The following is a 14,245-nucleotide window of genomic DNA, read 5'->3' as shown; positions in this document are numbered from 1 at the left end:
TAGGACTTGAACAGATACCTGAAGACTAAAGGTTAGATTGCTGGGCATGAGAAAAAAAGATAATCACAAATGAATAAAAGTTTGGGTAAGGGTTGGCTAAAGGCCAATCTGATAGAAGTGGAGAATTTGAGTTGTCACTTGGGCATAGATAATTTTCTACTGGTTACATGAAATCAGCTATTGGAACGTTTTTAAAGGCAGTTTATTACTTGAAATCATTGGTCTTTTTGATTTTAGCCATTCTGGTACCTGAATCTTGATACCTCATTGTGCTTTTAATTTGCTTTTTCCCTGATGACTAGTGATGTTGAACTTCATTTTTTATATATTTATTGGCCACTTGGATAAATTTTGTGAAGCACCTGTGCAGGTCTTTTTGTTTTTGAGTTGGCCGTCCTTTAATTGATTTATGAGAGTCCTTACATTTTTAAGGGACTTCCCTGGTGGCTCAGAGGGTAGAGCGTCTGTCTGCAATGCAGGAGACCCTTGTTTGATTGCTGGTTCGGGAAGATCCCCTGGGGAAGGAAATGACAACCCACTCCAGTATTCTTGCCTGGAAAATCCCACGGACTGATGAGCTTGGTAGGCTACAGTCCATAGGGTCGCAGAGAGTCGGACACGACTGAGTGACTTCACTTTCACTTTCACTTTTACATTTATATTCCAGATATGAGTCTTTTGCTTACATGGCTTTATCAGTCTTTTGTATTATTGTAGTGCTTTCTATGATCTATTTAAGAAAGGTTTCTCTACCCCAGTGTCAATACTGTAGAAGTTTTTGGTTCTGACTTTTAAATTTATATCTACAATCAACTAGGAATTGATTGTTATGCATTTAGCAAAATTTAGGGTCAAGATTTCTCCCTACCCCTATGGATATACAGTTGTACAAGCTGTTATTGAAAAGACTGTTTCCTCCCCCACCTCACCCACCTCACCCCTGCTCTGCAGAGTTACCTTTGCCAAAAATTAAATCTACAAGTATGGATGTATCAGTTTCTGGACACATTGTTTTTGTATTTTGTATTTACTCATCCTCTAAGCACTGCCATATTGTCTTCCCAGGTGGCACAGTGGTAAAGAATCTGCCTGCCAATGCAGGAGATGCAAGAGAAGTGGATTCAGTCCCTGGGTTGGGAAGATCTCCTAGAGGAGGAGATGGCAACCCATTCCACTCTTCTTGCATGGAGAATCCCGTGGACAGAGGAGCCTGACCGGCTTCAGTCCAGGGGGTCACAGAGACGCGGACACGACTGAGCAATTAAGCCTCCATACTGCCTTAGTTATACAGCTACTTTATAAGATGTTTTGATATATGGTAAAGTAGGTTTTCACAACTTGCCTTTTTCCCCCTGCCTGCCCCCCCAAGAATATTTGCCTATTCTTGGATTTTCTGCATTTTCATATAAATTATAGAAGCAGCTTGTGAATTTCCATACAAACACAAAACCCTGTTGGGATTTTTTAATTGCAGTTGCTTTGAGTTCATAGATCAAGATGGGATTAAGAGACATATTTATAAATTTGAGTTTTCCAGTTGATAAACATGTTCAGTTCAGTCACTCAGTCATGTCCGACTCTTTGCGACCCCGTGAATTGCAGCACCACAGGCCTCCCTGTCCATCACCATCTCCCGGAGTTCACTCAGACTCACATCCATCGAGTCCATGATGCCATCCAGCCATCTCATCCTCTGTTGTCCCCTTCTCCTCCTGCCCCCAATCCCTCCCAGCATCAGAGTCTTTTCCAATGAGTCAACTCTTCACATGAGGTGGCCAAAATACTAGAGCTTCAGCTTTAGCATCATTCCTTCCAAAGAAATCCCAGGGTTGATCTCCTTCAGAATGGACTGGTTGGATCTCCTTGCAGTCCAAGGGACTCTCAAGAGTCTTCTCCAACACCACAGTTCAAAAGCATCAATTCTTCGGCGCTCAGCCTTCTTCACAGTCCAACTCTCACATCCATACATGACCACAGGAAAAACCATAGCCTTGACTTAACGGACCTTAGTCGGCAAAGTAATGTCTCTGCTTTTGAATACGCTATCTAGGTTGGTCATAACTTTTCTTCAAAGGAGTAAGCCTCTTTTAATTTCATGGCTGCAGTCACCATCTGCAGTGATTTTGGAGCCCCCCAAAATAAAGTCTGACACTGTTTCCACTGTTTCCCCATCTATTTCCCATGAAGTGATGGGACCAGATGCCATGATCTTCGTTTTCTGAATGTTGAGCTTTAAGCCAACTTTTTCACTCTCTTTCACTTTCATCAAGAGGCTTTTTAGTTCCTCTTCACTTTCTGCCATAAGGGTGGTGTCATCTGCATATCTGAGGTTATTGATATTTCTCTCGGCAGTCTTGATTCCAGCTTGTGTTTCTTCCAGTCCAGCGTTTCTCATGATGTACTCTTCATATAAGTTAAATAAGCAGGGTGACAATATCCAGCCTTGACGTACTCCTTTTCCTATTTGGAACCAGTCTGTTGTTCCATGTCCAGTTCTACCTGTTGCTTCCTGACCTGCATACAGATTTCTCAAGAGGCAGGTTAGGTGGTCTGGTATTCGCATCTCTTTCAGAATTTTCCACAGTTTATTGTGATCCACACAGTCAAAGGCTTAACAAGTTATATATGCCCATTTACTTAGGTCTTTTAAAATTCTCTCAACGTGATGTCTAGTTTTGGGGAAGAGATCTTACAAGGTTTTTATTAAATTTATAGCTAGATATTTGCAAAATTTAATACTCTTGTGAATGGTATCTTTAACAATTCTTTTCCTTCTCTTTTTACATTTTTTAACCCTTTGCTGCTAGTATAGAAAGATAATTGTCTTTATTGTTTTCTTGTCTAGAAACCTTGCAAATATTACTTGTTAATTCCAAAATGTTATCTGTAGATACTTTCAGGTATTCTGTCTGCACAGTTATAATCTATCTCTCCCTAAAATAGTTTTTTAACCACCTTTCCAAGTCGTATTCTTTTTTTAACTTTTGCTTGACTTACTAGCTAGTACAGTGTTGAATAGAATTAGTGATAGTGAACATTTTTGCCACTTTTCAGATCTCAGAGGGAAATTTTAAACATTTTACCAGTAAGTAGAACTTCCCTTTAGGTTTTTAATAGTGCTGTGTCAGAAAAAGTTAGCTCTCTTATATATGTACTTGTAGGCCATACAGTCTCCGTCACAACTACTCAACTCTACTTTACTAGTGCAGATGCAGTCATAGGCACAGTCTTCCAGGAAAACCTCACTTACAGAAGCAAGTGATAGGCCAGACTTGACCTGTAGGCTCTAACTGGCCCACCCTGGTCTGTTTCTTCTTTAAAGGTAATCTGCCTTTTTTTTTTCTAGGTTGCTTTCAATACAGTATTTTTCTTTCCTTGTGGTTTCCAGCAGGTATTCTGTGATATACTTAAGTTTGTGTTTTTTTTCCTCACCTCATGTGCCTTTGTGTGTGGATGTGTGTTAATTGATCCTTTTTGGTGTGCATTAGGACTTCTTGAATCTGTACCTTGAGATCTTTTGTTGATTTTGGAAAATTCTTAGCCATTTCTTCTTCAATCATTGTTTCATTGAAATCTCTTCTCTCTTTCTGGAACTTTTAATACAAAATTTTAAAACTTGTCTTTAATTCCTCCTTTTTCATATCCTCTGGTTGGTATTTTCCATCTTTATATTTCATCATGATCGATAATGGATATTTTCTTCCAGTTTATCTTTAAGTTGCCTAATTTGCAACTGTTGAGCTTTTAAGTTCAGAATGATCTAGAACTTTTCCAGCACCCCAGAAGGCCTTTCTATGCTCTTTCCAAGTCAGTACTATCTCCCCACTGCACACATACAGAGAAAGCACTGTTTAAGTGCTTTAAGTTATGTTATTTTAATATTTTTGGTGGTAGAGTTTTTATTTTGCTCTTACGAGTGTTTGATTCTGTGCCGAAATATTCAGCTTTGTCTTTTATCTTCTTGATAGCGTGATCATCTTATAGTCTAGTAAGTCTGATAATAACATGTAGTTACTACATCTCATACTTGTGTTCCTATAGTCTCTTCCTATTCACTTTTGTTTTCCTTAGTTTTCTATAAAAACAGTTGTGTTGTCTCTTTACCAGGCTTCCTCCTACTTGTTGGGCTGTGAACCCAAATGTTTGTTATCACTCCTAAAGACCATCAAGTTCTGCTCAGCTTTTTATCCTCTCAGCTGGCTCTTCAGGAATCTGTTGATTTCCCTGGGAAAAAGGGTGACCTCCATAGCTAGGGTCACCTCCTTGGTTTCATTTCTCTCCTAGTTTTTTAGGTTCTGTAATTCTTCACTTCCTTTTTCCTGTCTGGTTCTTTCAAAGAGGCATTTTCTGACAAGCTCTTCTGGTTATCATCAGTGGGAGGGTTGGTCCTAATGACGTAATCTCCCATTATCAGAAAGCTATGTATTTTTATGTATGTGAAAATGCACTAGTGATGGGAAGGGACTGAGACTGTGGGACACAAAGCTGAGACTGTCAAGTTTTCTTATTTTGGAATAGTCTCAGGGGAGTATAGTATCATGAGAATGAGGTATATATTTTGGTTTTATTTGCTTATGTCACAGTAAAAACAAGCTCTGAATTTCAGTGACTTATAAGAAGCTTTATTTTTAATTCATGTTACAGTTTGGTTCTGGGTTAACTGTGGCTGTGTTCTGTATTTTCTTCATTCTAAAATTCAAAATGAAGAAAAGTCCCTATCTGGAATAAACCCTTTGTTCTGATGGTGTTAGATAGCTTCCAAAACTCCTTACATGTGCCATATTTAAGTTTTGCTAACATTTTATTGGCCAAAACAAGTTAAGTCCATGAGAGTATAAAACACTTTGAATCACGTGGCAATGGATGGAGGCTCAGGACTTCACAGAGAAAGGTAGCAAGTTATAGCAATGATAACAATCCACTACACAAAGGCATATGGTTTTAAGAAAGGGAGTAATCAGTAGAACTTTGAAATTCAGTCACTCTTAAAACAGTGACAGCTGAGTGTGTTTAGGATGGATTCATCAGCATTTGACAAAACTAGTTATTAATTTTTTAAAAGTCTATCTCTTTAACCAGTATTTAATATACTTGGAGTTGGATGTAGCCCAGGTGACAGGCAACTAGAGAACACCTCTCAAGTTACATAGATCCCTCCAGTGAGTAGACCCTTCCCATCTTCTGAGCCTTTTGGGGACAACAGGAGTGGTAATCATAGACCAATTACACCTTGAATATTGACCTACATCCCAGTTCCTGTAGCCCCAGGATGATCACTTTTAGCAACTGTGGTTGCCTGCCAAGAAGCTCATGGCAGCAGCAGTTTCAGGGAAGTTCTAACTTATTACCTTGGGATTTAGGACCTGCATTTTCACCAGCAGCTAACTACTAGCCCCAGCAGCCCATAAAAAGCTCTGATTCATACCAGAGGGCTGCAGGCTTTCTGTGGCCAAACTCTAGGTAGGACTAAGAGGCCACTGATGTGGGGGATGTACTTGAAACATTCCAACTCATATCACAAAGAATGGTATTCCAATTATGTCTATTTAGGGTTAAGAGAAATTGTATTTTGAGGAATAGATTCTTTAAGGTGAAGTTTAGAACATTGATAAAATATTTTTTAAAATAATTTTGAACTTAATAGATACATTTTAAGTGTAATGTAGTTTTTTCTTCCTAACTGAGTGTTGAAGCCTAGACTACAGCAATCTGACCTTCTTCTTCTGTTTAGTCTGTCCTCATGTGAATGACAGCTCAGAATCTAGGGCCGTGGATCATTCTAGTTATTAATCTTAGGATGAAGCTTATAGTTGATGTCCTGGGTTACATCTGTTCCAGATTTCCAGTCTTGTTGCACATGTGAGCACTAATCTGTGGACACTAAAAGCAGTTATGAAAGTATGTTGGTGTATCTGATGGAGTACCTGTTAATTGTTGTTTTTCATAGGCTGAGCGTCAGGCTATCAACACAAGAGTCCAAGGTTCGGCGGCTGATATTGTCAAAATAGCCACAGTTAATATTCAGAAGCAGTTAGAGACCTTCCACTCAACCTTCAAATCCCATGGTCATCGAGAGAGTTTGCTCCAAAGTGACAGAACAGGTTTGTTCATAAATGTGGCCCCTGTTATAACATGTTGAGACTAATTACATCAGAAAAGAAAAGGGAAGATTACTTACATTGATTTCTCAACAGTTTGTAAACATTTTGGTCTCCTGATGTCTTCACACTCTTAGAATTATTAAGAATCTCAAAAGTTTTTGTTTACATTCATTATATCTACCAATATATACCATATTAGAAATTAAAACTGATAATTTAAAAATATTTATTAACAGTTACAAATAATAATAAACCCACCATGTGTTAACACAAGTAACATAGTTTTTATGAAAATAATGACATTTTTTTCAGAACAAAAAAATTGGTAATGAGTGGCTTTATTTTACTTTTCTGAAAATCTCTTTACTGTCTGGCTTAAGAGAGGATAGATTCTGTTATATATTTTTGCATTCAATTTGTAGCAATATTTCCTGATCTATAACCTCTGGAATGGAAAACCCTCTGTAGAGTCTAGGATGATAAATGTTCCAGTTTGTGGGAGACTGATGGTTTCCCATGATGTGGGACTTCCACTGCTAAAATCAGGATAATTGGTCACCTTACCATACTGTACACTTATGAGAGAAGGAGATCATAAAAGGAAAATACTCCTTGGAGTTCCCTAGAGACACTTTTTTAATTTAAGGTGTGGTCTGTGGACCAAAGATGATCCCTGAGACCCTTTCAAAGCATCTGCAAAGTCAAATTATTCTCTTAAAAACACTCACAGGTTATTTTCCTTTTTTAGGCTTCTTTTCTCTTAAGTGTACAGTAAGGGTGACCAGTTATCCTGGTTTTAGCACTGTAAGTCCCTATATAGAAACCTTAAAAAAAATACGTGCATGTATGTATGCATATGTGTGTATATTTATATATATATATATATGTATGTGTGTATATAAAACAAAGTAGTTAAACTTTCCAGAAATAAACTATAAATTTATAGTCAATTGATATTCAGAAGAACATGTTTCCTGTTCATGACCTCCTTGAACACATGCACACATTCACACTTTTGAATTTGTGGAAAGAATATACGGTCAAAACTTACTTGGGGGAATGACATTGTACTGTGTGCTTTGGAGAATTTAGGAGGAAAGTTATCAACCTGTGTTTGAATTTTAAATCTGTTAAAGAATGGAAGATATGATATGTGACTGTGAAATAGTTACATGACTTTTCACAGCAGAATGATGCAGTGTCCAAATGAAGGTATAGATAGTATCAAGCTTTAGAATCAGTGGAAGACAATGTGGAAATGTCATTAAGGATGACTTCATTGTGTAATGCTAAGTTAAAGGCAGTAGTTGGTCAGGGACATCAAAGGAAGCTGAGCCTGAGGAAGCTGACCTCACAGGGAACAGGAGGATCATGGCATTCTGTGTCAGAAGCCGAAGTAACCAAGGGAAATCAAAAAGGACAAAGGTAGAGTGATCAGAAAGCAGAAAACCTAACCCATCCAGACAGCCAGTGATGCAAGAAAAGTGGAGTCCAGTGGGGCAGATGAGATTTAAGCAGAGCTGGCAAACATGCACAGCCTTTGCAGCCCTGGTATGGAAGCAGCTGGCCATGCATCATCTGCCTTTGCTGTCTTACCCTGTGGGAGCCACCTCTGAGAAAATTTGGGCTGCAGGTAGTGGGAGTTAGAGTTCTCTGAGGGAAGTACCAGATACTGAAGGAGATGGTTTCTGTGCTCTCCTGAAGAATAAGGAAAGTTGGATGGCAGAAAGGAAGGACTGCTCTGAGAAATGGGCAAACGATGAAAGGGTGTTATTCCAAAAGTATTAATGTTGAAGCTTATTTTGGTGATCAGAGGGGCATAATCTAAACCACTTGGCCCACTAATCAGGAAATAGTGACTAAGTCTAGATTTTTAACCATTTTTGTATTCATGAGTTCTTTTGAGAACCTGCTGAAAATGTATAGATTGTCTCTACAGCAATTTGTATGTTCTCTGAAGTCCACAATTGGACACTGGGCTTAGAATTCCTAGTCTAGAGTGTGTGGTCCAACTGGGGACCAGTTTTACCATGATGACACTCTGGCCAGAAAAAAAACATCTTCAGGGAGTGTCAGTCAACTCCATTTATTGACGTCTTTGTTAGAGTTCTGATTTCTGGGAGGAAGTCTGTGGAGATTTGAATTTACCTGATAGGTGGGCTAGGTGGCAACCAACAAGTAGTTCTTTTCTTGATAGTTCCAGATTTTATGTGTTTCACTCTCTTAATTATAATTTCTCAAGATTTCTTAAATCTCTCTTTTAAAAAAACTTTCCCAAAGCCCAGTGACCTACTTACTGATCAGTTTTGCTGCTTTTTTCATGGATTAGGATGGTTGCCAAAGAAAAAACTGCAAGGGATGTTCTGCCCCATCAGAGGAGGCTTCTTTATCCTTCAGCTCCATGATGAACTCTTATATGAAGTGGCAGAAGAAGATGTTGTTCAGGTATTTTTGCAGTGTTTGTGTGCATTCTACAGAGAGCTAAGATATTAGGTCAGGCTAAGATACATGAGCTTTCTGGAACCATTCTCTAGCCCCGGGATGGCTATAGAAAAGTAGAAATTTCACGTAAGGGCAGAGAAGGAGCTCAGAGTGCTCAGCTTTAAACCCATTTTAAAAGAAATTCCTGATGCAGGAATATTTTTGTCTGTGAGAAGTTAGATGAGAATTTGGAGTCTTTCCCTATAGTTTTCAAAGTTCTGAGCATTCTAGTAAACCTGGCAGAGCTCCAGTTCCTCAGTGCAGACTAGTGTGGGATGCTGGCTCTTTTCTGGCTTAGAGTAAAGAGCTCCTGACTGCCTTATCACCTCAGTGGGTGGGCTGGCAAAGATTCTTTGTACAGAGTTTGTTAACCCCCCTTTTTTTTTTCTTCCTTCTTCCTTCTTTTTTGTTTTTGTTTTTCTTTTTTTTAGTTTTGTTTTCTTTGTTAACCTCTTTTTTATTTTATTTTTTGTAGGTAGCTCAGATTGTCAAGAATGAAATGGAAAGTGCCATAAAACTGTCTGTGAAACTGAGAGTGAAAGTGAAGATAGGTGCCAGCTGGGGGGAGCTGAAGGACTTTGATGTGTGATTGTAGGGAAACCTGGTATAGGGAAAATCACAAGGAAAGAACAGAGATTGCCCTTTCACCACTTTATGAAAATGGAAACCCCCTCAAGTCTTGATGAGTTTAGGATAGTAATTTTATAGTGAGAGTTTCAAAATGTGTATCAGAGTTTAATCCTCTATAATGTAAAAAAACTACTCTTGAGGCAAAATATCAAGTTTAATGTTTATATTCACTCTCAAAAAGAGTATCTGTGAAATTGCCTTTTATAGTTTACTGTGGCTTTAAACAGTTTCAGAACACATGCTTGAAATTATGTACTTAGCACTTTGGGTCTAATCTGCCTGGTTGAGCATGAAGAAACATTTCTGCCTCAGGGGCGTTTTCATCCCAACCAGGATTCAGACACTTGTGATACAGCAGGGGCTAGAGGCAGATAAGGATTTGGTTTAACATAAGCCACCAGGGTTACGTGATGTGTATGATTTCCTCCAGTATGAGTATAAGACTACTGAAGTAGTATTTTAAAAGAGCATTGGCAAGTAAATTAAGAATTCTATAACGTGGTAAGAGTTGATATGGATGTAGTCTAGGTATGGATTTTCATGAACTGCCATTTCTTCTTCCTTTTTCTTTTCCAATTCATACAATGAATGTATTTCTAATACTTAGGTATTATAAAACAAGCTATAAGCTACACCTCTCTAAGAAGTGTTCTGATCTGTAAGACTGTATGTTTATATTGCATTGTAAGATAACACTGCCAGAGAAGGGAAACATTTCCTCTAATCAGTCCCTTATTGCCTCTTTCTCTGTGGCATGGTGAGAATACTCACGATAAAAGATTGTACTTTATAATCCCAGTCAGAGCTGAATAACCAACTTTTTTTTTTTTGCTGTTAATAAAATTAATTTATTTCAGACTTTATACCAGCAGTTCAGTTTTTTAAATTGTGTTTGGTCTAAGCTTCAGAAGCTTGTGAATCCTCTTATTTTATAATTTGCTCAACAATGTCTGTGTAACAGGAAGTGTTTATTATATTCTCAATCAGTTATCAAAGGGCTCTTTTATGTTTGTTAATCTCAATTTTAAAATTCAGTTGCTTTATAAGCAAAATGTAATACACTATTAGCAGTTGGATATTAGTGCACATGATCCTCAGACATTTTGATGGTTGGGGAAGTGGGCAGAAGACGACAGAGGTAAGAGGAAAGTTACATCATTATTTCTTGAGTTTTTTCCATGTTTACCTGTACCATGTTTCTTAGAAAAGCTACATGAGTGTTCTTCAAATATGAGTGGAGGTGTATAGGTCACGTCCACCTCATTTTCTGTAGTCATGGCTTTGTATTTGTGGTTACATGCGTTTTCTTCATCCTTTTGGACCTATCAGCTGAACTTAAAAAACAGGCACTCCTTGCTTTGCGAGATTCAGTTATGGAAAAATTCCAGTTTCCCTGGCTTACTTATATCACACTAGTGTCCCTGCAACACAATTCAGAAATCAATTGACATGGTATATTAACTTAGTAATTGCATAAAGTTCAAACTTCACTAATAGCTAGCTCTTCCATCCACAAATCACTATGTTAATTCTAAATGCCCTTTGTGGTAGGTAGAATAATTCTTGTTCCCTCCCCAAATGTTGACATCCAAATTCCCAAAACGTGTGAACATATATTATGTGGCAAAAGGACCATCACTTATATAATTAAGTTAGAGTCATAAGATGGGAAGATTATCTGGTTCATTTCAGTATGAACACAAAATTCCTTAGGAGAGGAAGGCAGATGGTCAGAGTCAGAGGAGAAAATGTGGCAATGGAAACAGAGTGAGATTGATCATTGAAAATACTTCATTGCTGACTTTAAAGATAGAAGAAGGAGCTGTGAGCCAAGGAATGCAGACAGCCTCTAAAAAGTGGAAAAGGCAATGGAATGTACAGCCTCCAGAAAGGACAGAGCCCTGCAAGCACCTTGAGTTTAGCACAGTAAGATCATACTGGACTTCTGACCTCCACAACTGTAAGGTAGTAATTTGTGTTTTTGTTTGTTTTTTAGTTTTATTGAGATATCATTGACATATAGCACTGTATAAGTTTGTGTACAGTATAATGACTTGATACATATTGTGAATGATTTCTACAATAAGTTTAGTTAGCATTCATCATCTCATTTAGGTACAAAAAGCATATTTTTCCTTGCAATGAGAACTTTTAGGCTTTACTTTCTTCAGTTCAGTTCAGTTGCTCAGTCCGACCCCATGAGTCGCAGCACGCCAGGCCTCCCTGCCCATCACCAACTCCTGGAATTTACCCAAACTCATGTCCATCAAGTCGGTGATGCCATCCAGCCATCTCATCCTCTGTCGTCCCCTTCTCCTCCTGCCCCCAATCCCTCCCAACATCAGGGTCTTTTCCAATGAGTCAACTCTTCACATGAGGTGGCCAAAGTATTGGAGTTTCAGCTTCAGCATCAGTCCTTCCAATGAACACCCAGGACTGATCTCCTTTAGGATGGACTGGTTGAATCTTACTTTCTTAGTCACTTTCAAATATGCAATCCAGTAGTGTCAACTATAGTCATCATTACATCTCTATTTTCTATATATAAAATGCTTTTTTATTTCTTTTTCTTGCCTGATTTCTAGTACTAGGACTTCAGGTACTATTTTTAACAGGAGTGGTTGAAAGTGGACACCCTTATCTTAGTCTAACTCTTGATGGAAAGCTTTTATCCTTTTACTATTGAGTAGATTTTAGCTTTGGGCTTGTTATATATGGCCTTTGTTATGCTGAGGTACAATCCTTCTATACCTAAGTTACTAAGAGTTTTTATTATGAACAGATGTTGAATATTGTCAAATTTTTTTCTGCATCTATTAAGATAATCATGATTTTTATCCTCATTCTGTTAAAATGGCATGTCATGTTTATTGATTTGCGTGTATTGAAACATCTTTGTATCCCAGGTATAAATCTCAGTTTTTATGGGCTATAATTCCTTTAGTGTGCTGTTGAATTCAGTCTGCTAGTATTTTGTTGAGGATTTTTGCATCTGTATATCAGAGATACTAGCTTGTAATTTTCTTCTCTTGTAGTATCCTTTTCTGGCTTGGTATCAGGGTAATGCTGACCTCATAAAATGAGTCTGGGAGTGTTCCCATCTCTGATTTTTTGGAAGACTTTGAGAGGAATTAGCATTAATTTTTTCCTAAATGTTTGGTGAAATTCAGCCGTGAAGTCATCTGCTCCTGGGCTTTTGTTTGTTGGAGGGTTTTTTTAATTACTGAATCAATATTCTTACTGGCAATTACTTTGTCCAAATTTTCTAATTTTCATGGTTCAGTCTTGGTAGGTTGTGTGTTTCTCATAATTTTTTCATTTCTTCTAGATTGCCCAGTTTGTTGGAATACAGTTGTTCATAGCCTCTTATGATCCTTTGTATTTCTGTTACAAACATCATTTGTAATGTTTCCTCTTTCATTTATATATTTTAAAATTTATTTTAATTGGAGGCTAATTACTTTACAATATTGTAGTGATTTTTGCCATACGTTGACATGAATCGGCCATGGGTGTTCATGTGTTCCCCAACCTGAACCGCCTTCCCACTTCCCTCCCCGTCCCATCCCTCAGGGTCATCCCAGTGTACCAGCTCTGAGCGCCGTCTCATGCATTGAACCTGGACTGGCGATCTGTTTCACATATGATATTATACATGTTTCAATGCTATTATCTCAAATCATCCCACCCTCTCCCTCTCCCTCTCCCACAGACTCCAAAAGACTATTCTATACGTCTGTGTCTCTTTTGCTGTCTCGCATATAGGGTCATCATTACCACCTTTCTAAATTCCATATATATGTGTTAGTATACTGTGTTGGTGTTTTTCTTTCTGACTTACTTCACTCTGTATAATAGGCTCCAGTTTCACCTCCCTCATTAAAACTGATTCAAACGTATCCTTTTTAATGTCTGAGTAATATTCCATTCTGTATATGTACCACAAGTTTCTTATCCATTTGTCTGCTGATGGACATCTAGGTTGCCTCCATGTCCTGGCTATTATAAACAGTGCTGCGATGAACATTGGGGTGCACATGTCTCTTTCAATTCTGGTTTCCTTGGTGTATAATTTTGTTGATCTGGGTCCTCTCTCTTTTTCCCTTGGTTAGTATAGGTAAAGATGTGTCAGTTTTATCTTTTTAAAGAAGCAATTCTTAGTTTTTTTTTAACTTTTCTATTCTTGTTTTCCATTTCATTTATTTGTGCTCTTATCTTTGTTATTTACATCCTTCTGCTAAATTTGAGCTTAGTTTCCTCTTCTTTTTCTAGTTTCTTGAGCTGTAGAGTTAGGTTGATTATTTGAGATCTTACTTTTTCTTCTTTAATTAAAACATTTTATTGCTAAAAAATGCTAACCATCATCTGAGCCTTCAGTGAATTGTAATCTTTTTGCAAATGGTAATGTCAAAGATCATTGATCACAGATTACCATAACAAACAATCATAATGAAAAAGAATTGGAAATATTGAGAGAATTATCAGAGACATAAAATGAGCAAACGTTGTTGGATAAATGGTATGAATAGATTTGCTTGATGCAGGGTTGCTACAAACATTCAATTTGTAAAATATACAATATTTACTAGTCTTTTTTGTTTCTTAATGTAGGTATTTATTGCTGTGAATTTTTCCTCTTAGAACTAGTTTTACAACATCCCATAAATTTTGTTTCCATTTTTATTTTTCTCAAGATTCTCTTTTATTTCCCCTTTAATTTCTTCTTTGATCCATCAGTTGTTCAGGAGAGTATTATTTAATTTCCTTGTAGTTGTAGAGTTTTCTGGGTTGTCTTTTTTTCCCTGTTACTGATGTTTAGTTTCATACCATTGTGGTCATAGAAGATATTTAGTGTAATTTCAGTCATCTTGTGTTTGTTAAGACTTACATTGTGGAAAATGTGCTGTGCTTGAGAAGAATGTATATTTTGCTGTTACTGGATAGAAAGTTCTGTCTATGGCTGTTAGATCCGTTTGTTCAAATTCACAGTTTCCATAATGATTCTCTTTTTGGATGATATATCTATTGTTGAG

The 14,245-nt window shown here is 37.5% G+C and overlaps 1 protein-coding gene across 5 annotated transcripts in view; it reads left to right on the top strand.

Moving 5' to 3' along the window:
- Positions 1-10,075, top strand: part of POLQ (DNA polymerase theta) — a 150,310-nt gene extending 140,235 nt beyond the window's left edge. For all 5 annotated transcript variants that reach the window (XR_011249399.1, XR_011249400.1, XR_011249398.1 and 2 more), the window contains 3 exons: positions 5,948-6,101; positions 8,431-8,546; positions 9,058-10,075. Coding sequence is in view for 2 of the 5 variants with exons in the window: in XM_069554710.1 (XP_069410811.1) it covers positions 5,948-6,101; positions 8,431-8,546; positions 9,058-9,171 (384 nt within the window). In the remaining 3 variants the exon portion in view is untranslated. The remainder of the gene's footprint in view (positions 1-5,947; positions 6,102-8,430; positions 8,547-9,057) is intronic.
- The last annotated feature ends 4,170 nt before the right edge of the window (positions 10,076-14,245 follow it).

Source organism: Ovis canadensis, chromosome 1, assembly GCF_042477335.2.
Source record: "Ovis canadensis isolate MfBH-ARS-UI-01 breed Bighorn chromosome 1, ARS-UI_OviCan_v2, whole genome shotgun sequence".
NCBI classification, from domain to species: domain Eukaryota; kingdom Metazoa; phylum Chordata; class Mammalia; order Artiodactyla; family Bovidae; genus Ovis; species Ovis canadensis.
The sequence above is the reverse complement of the archived record's forward strand: the minus strand, read 5'-3'. Positions and strand labels throughout refer to the sequence as shown.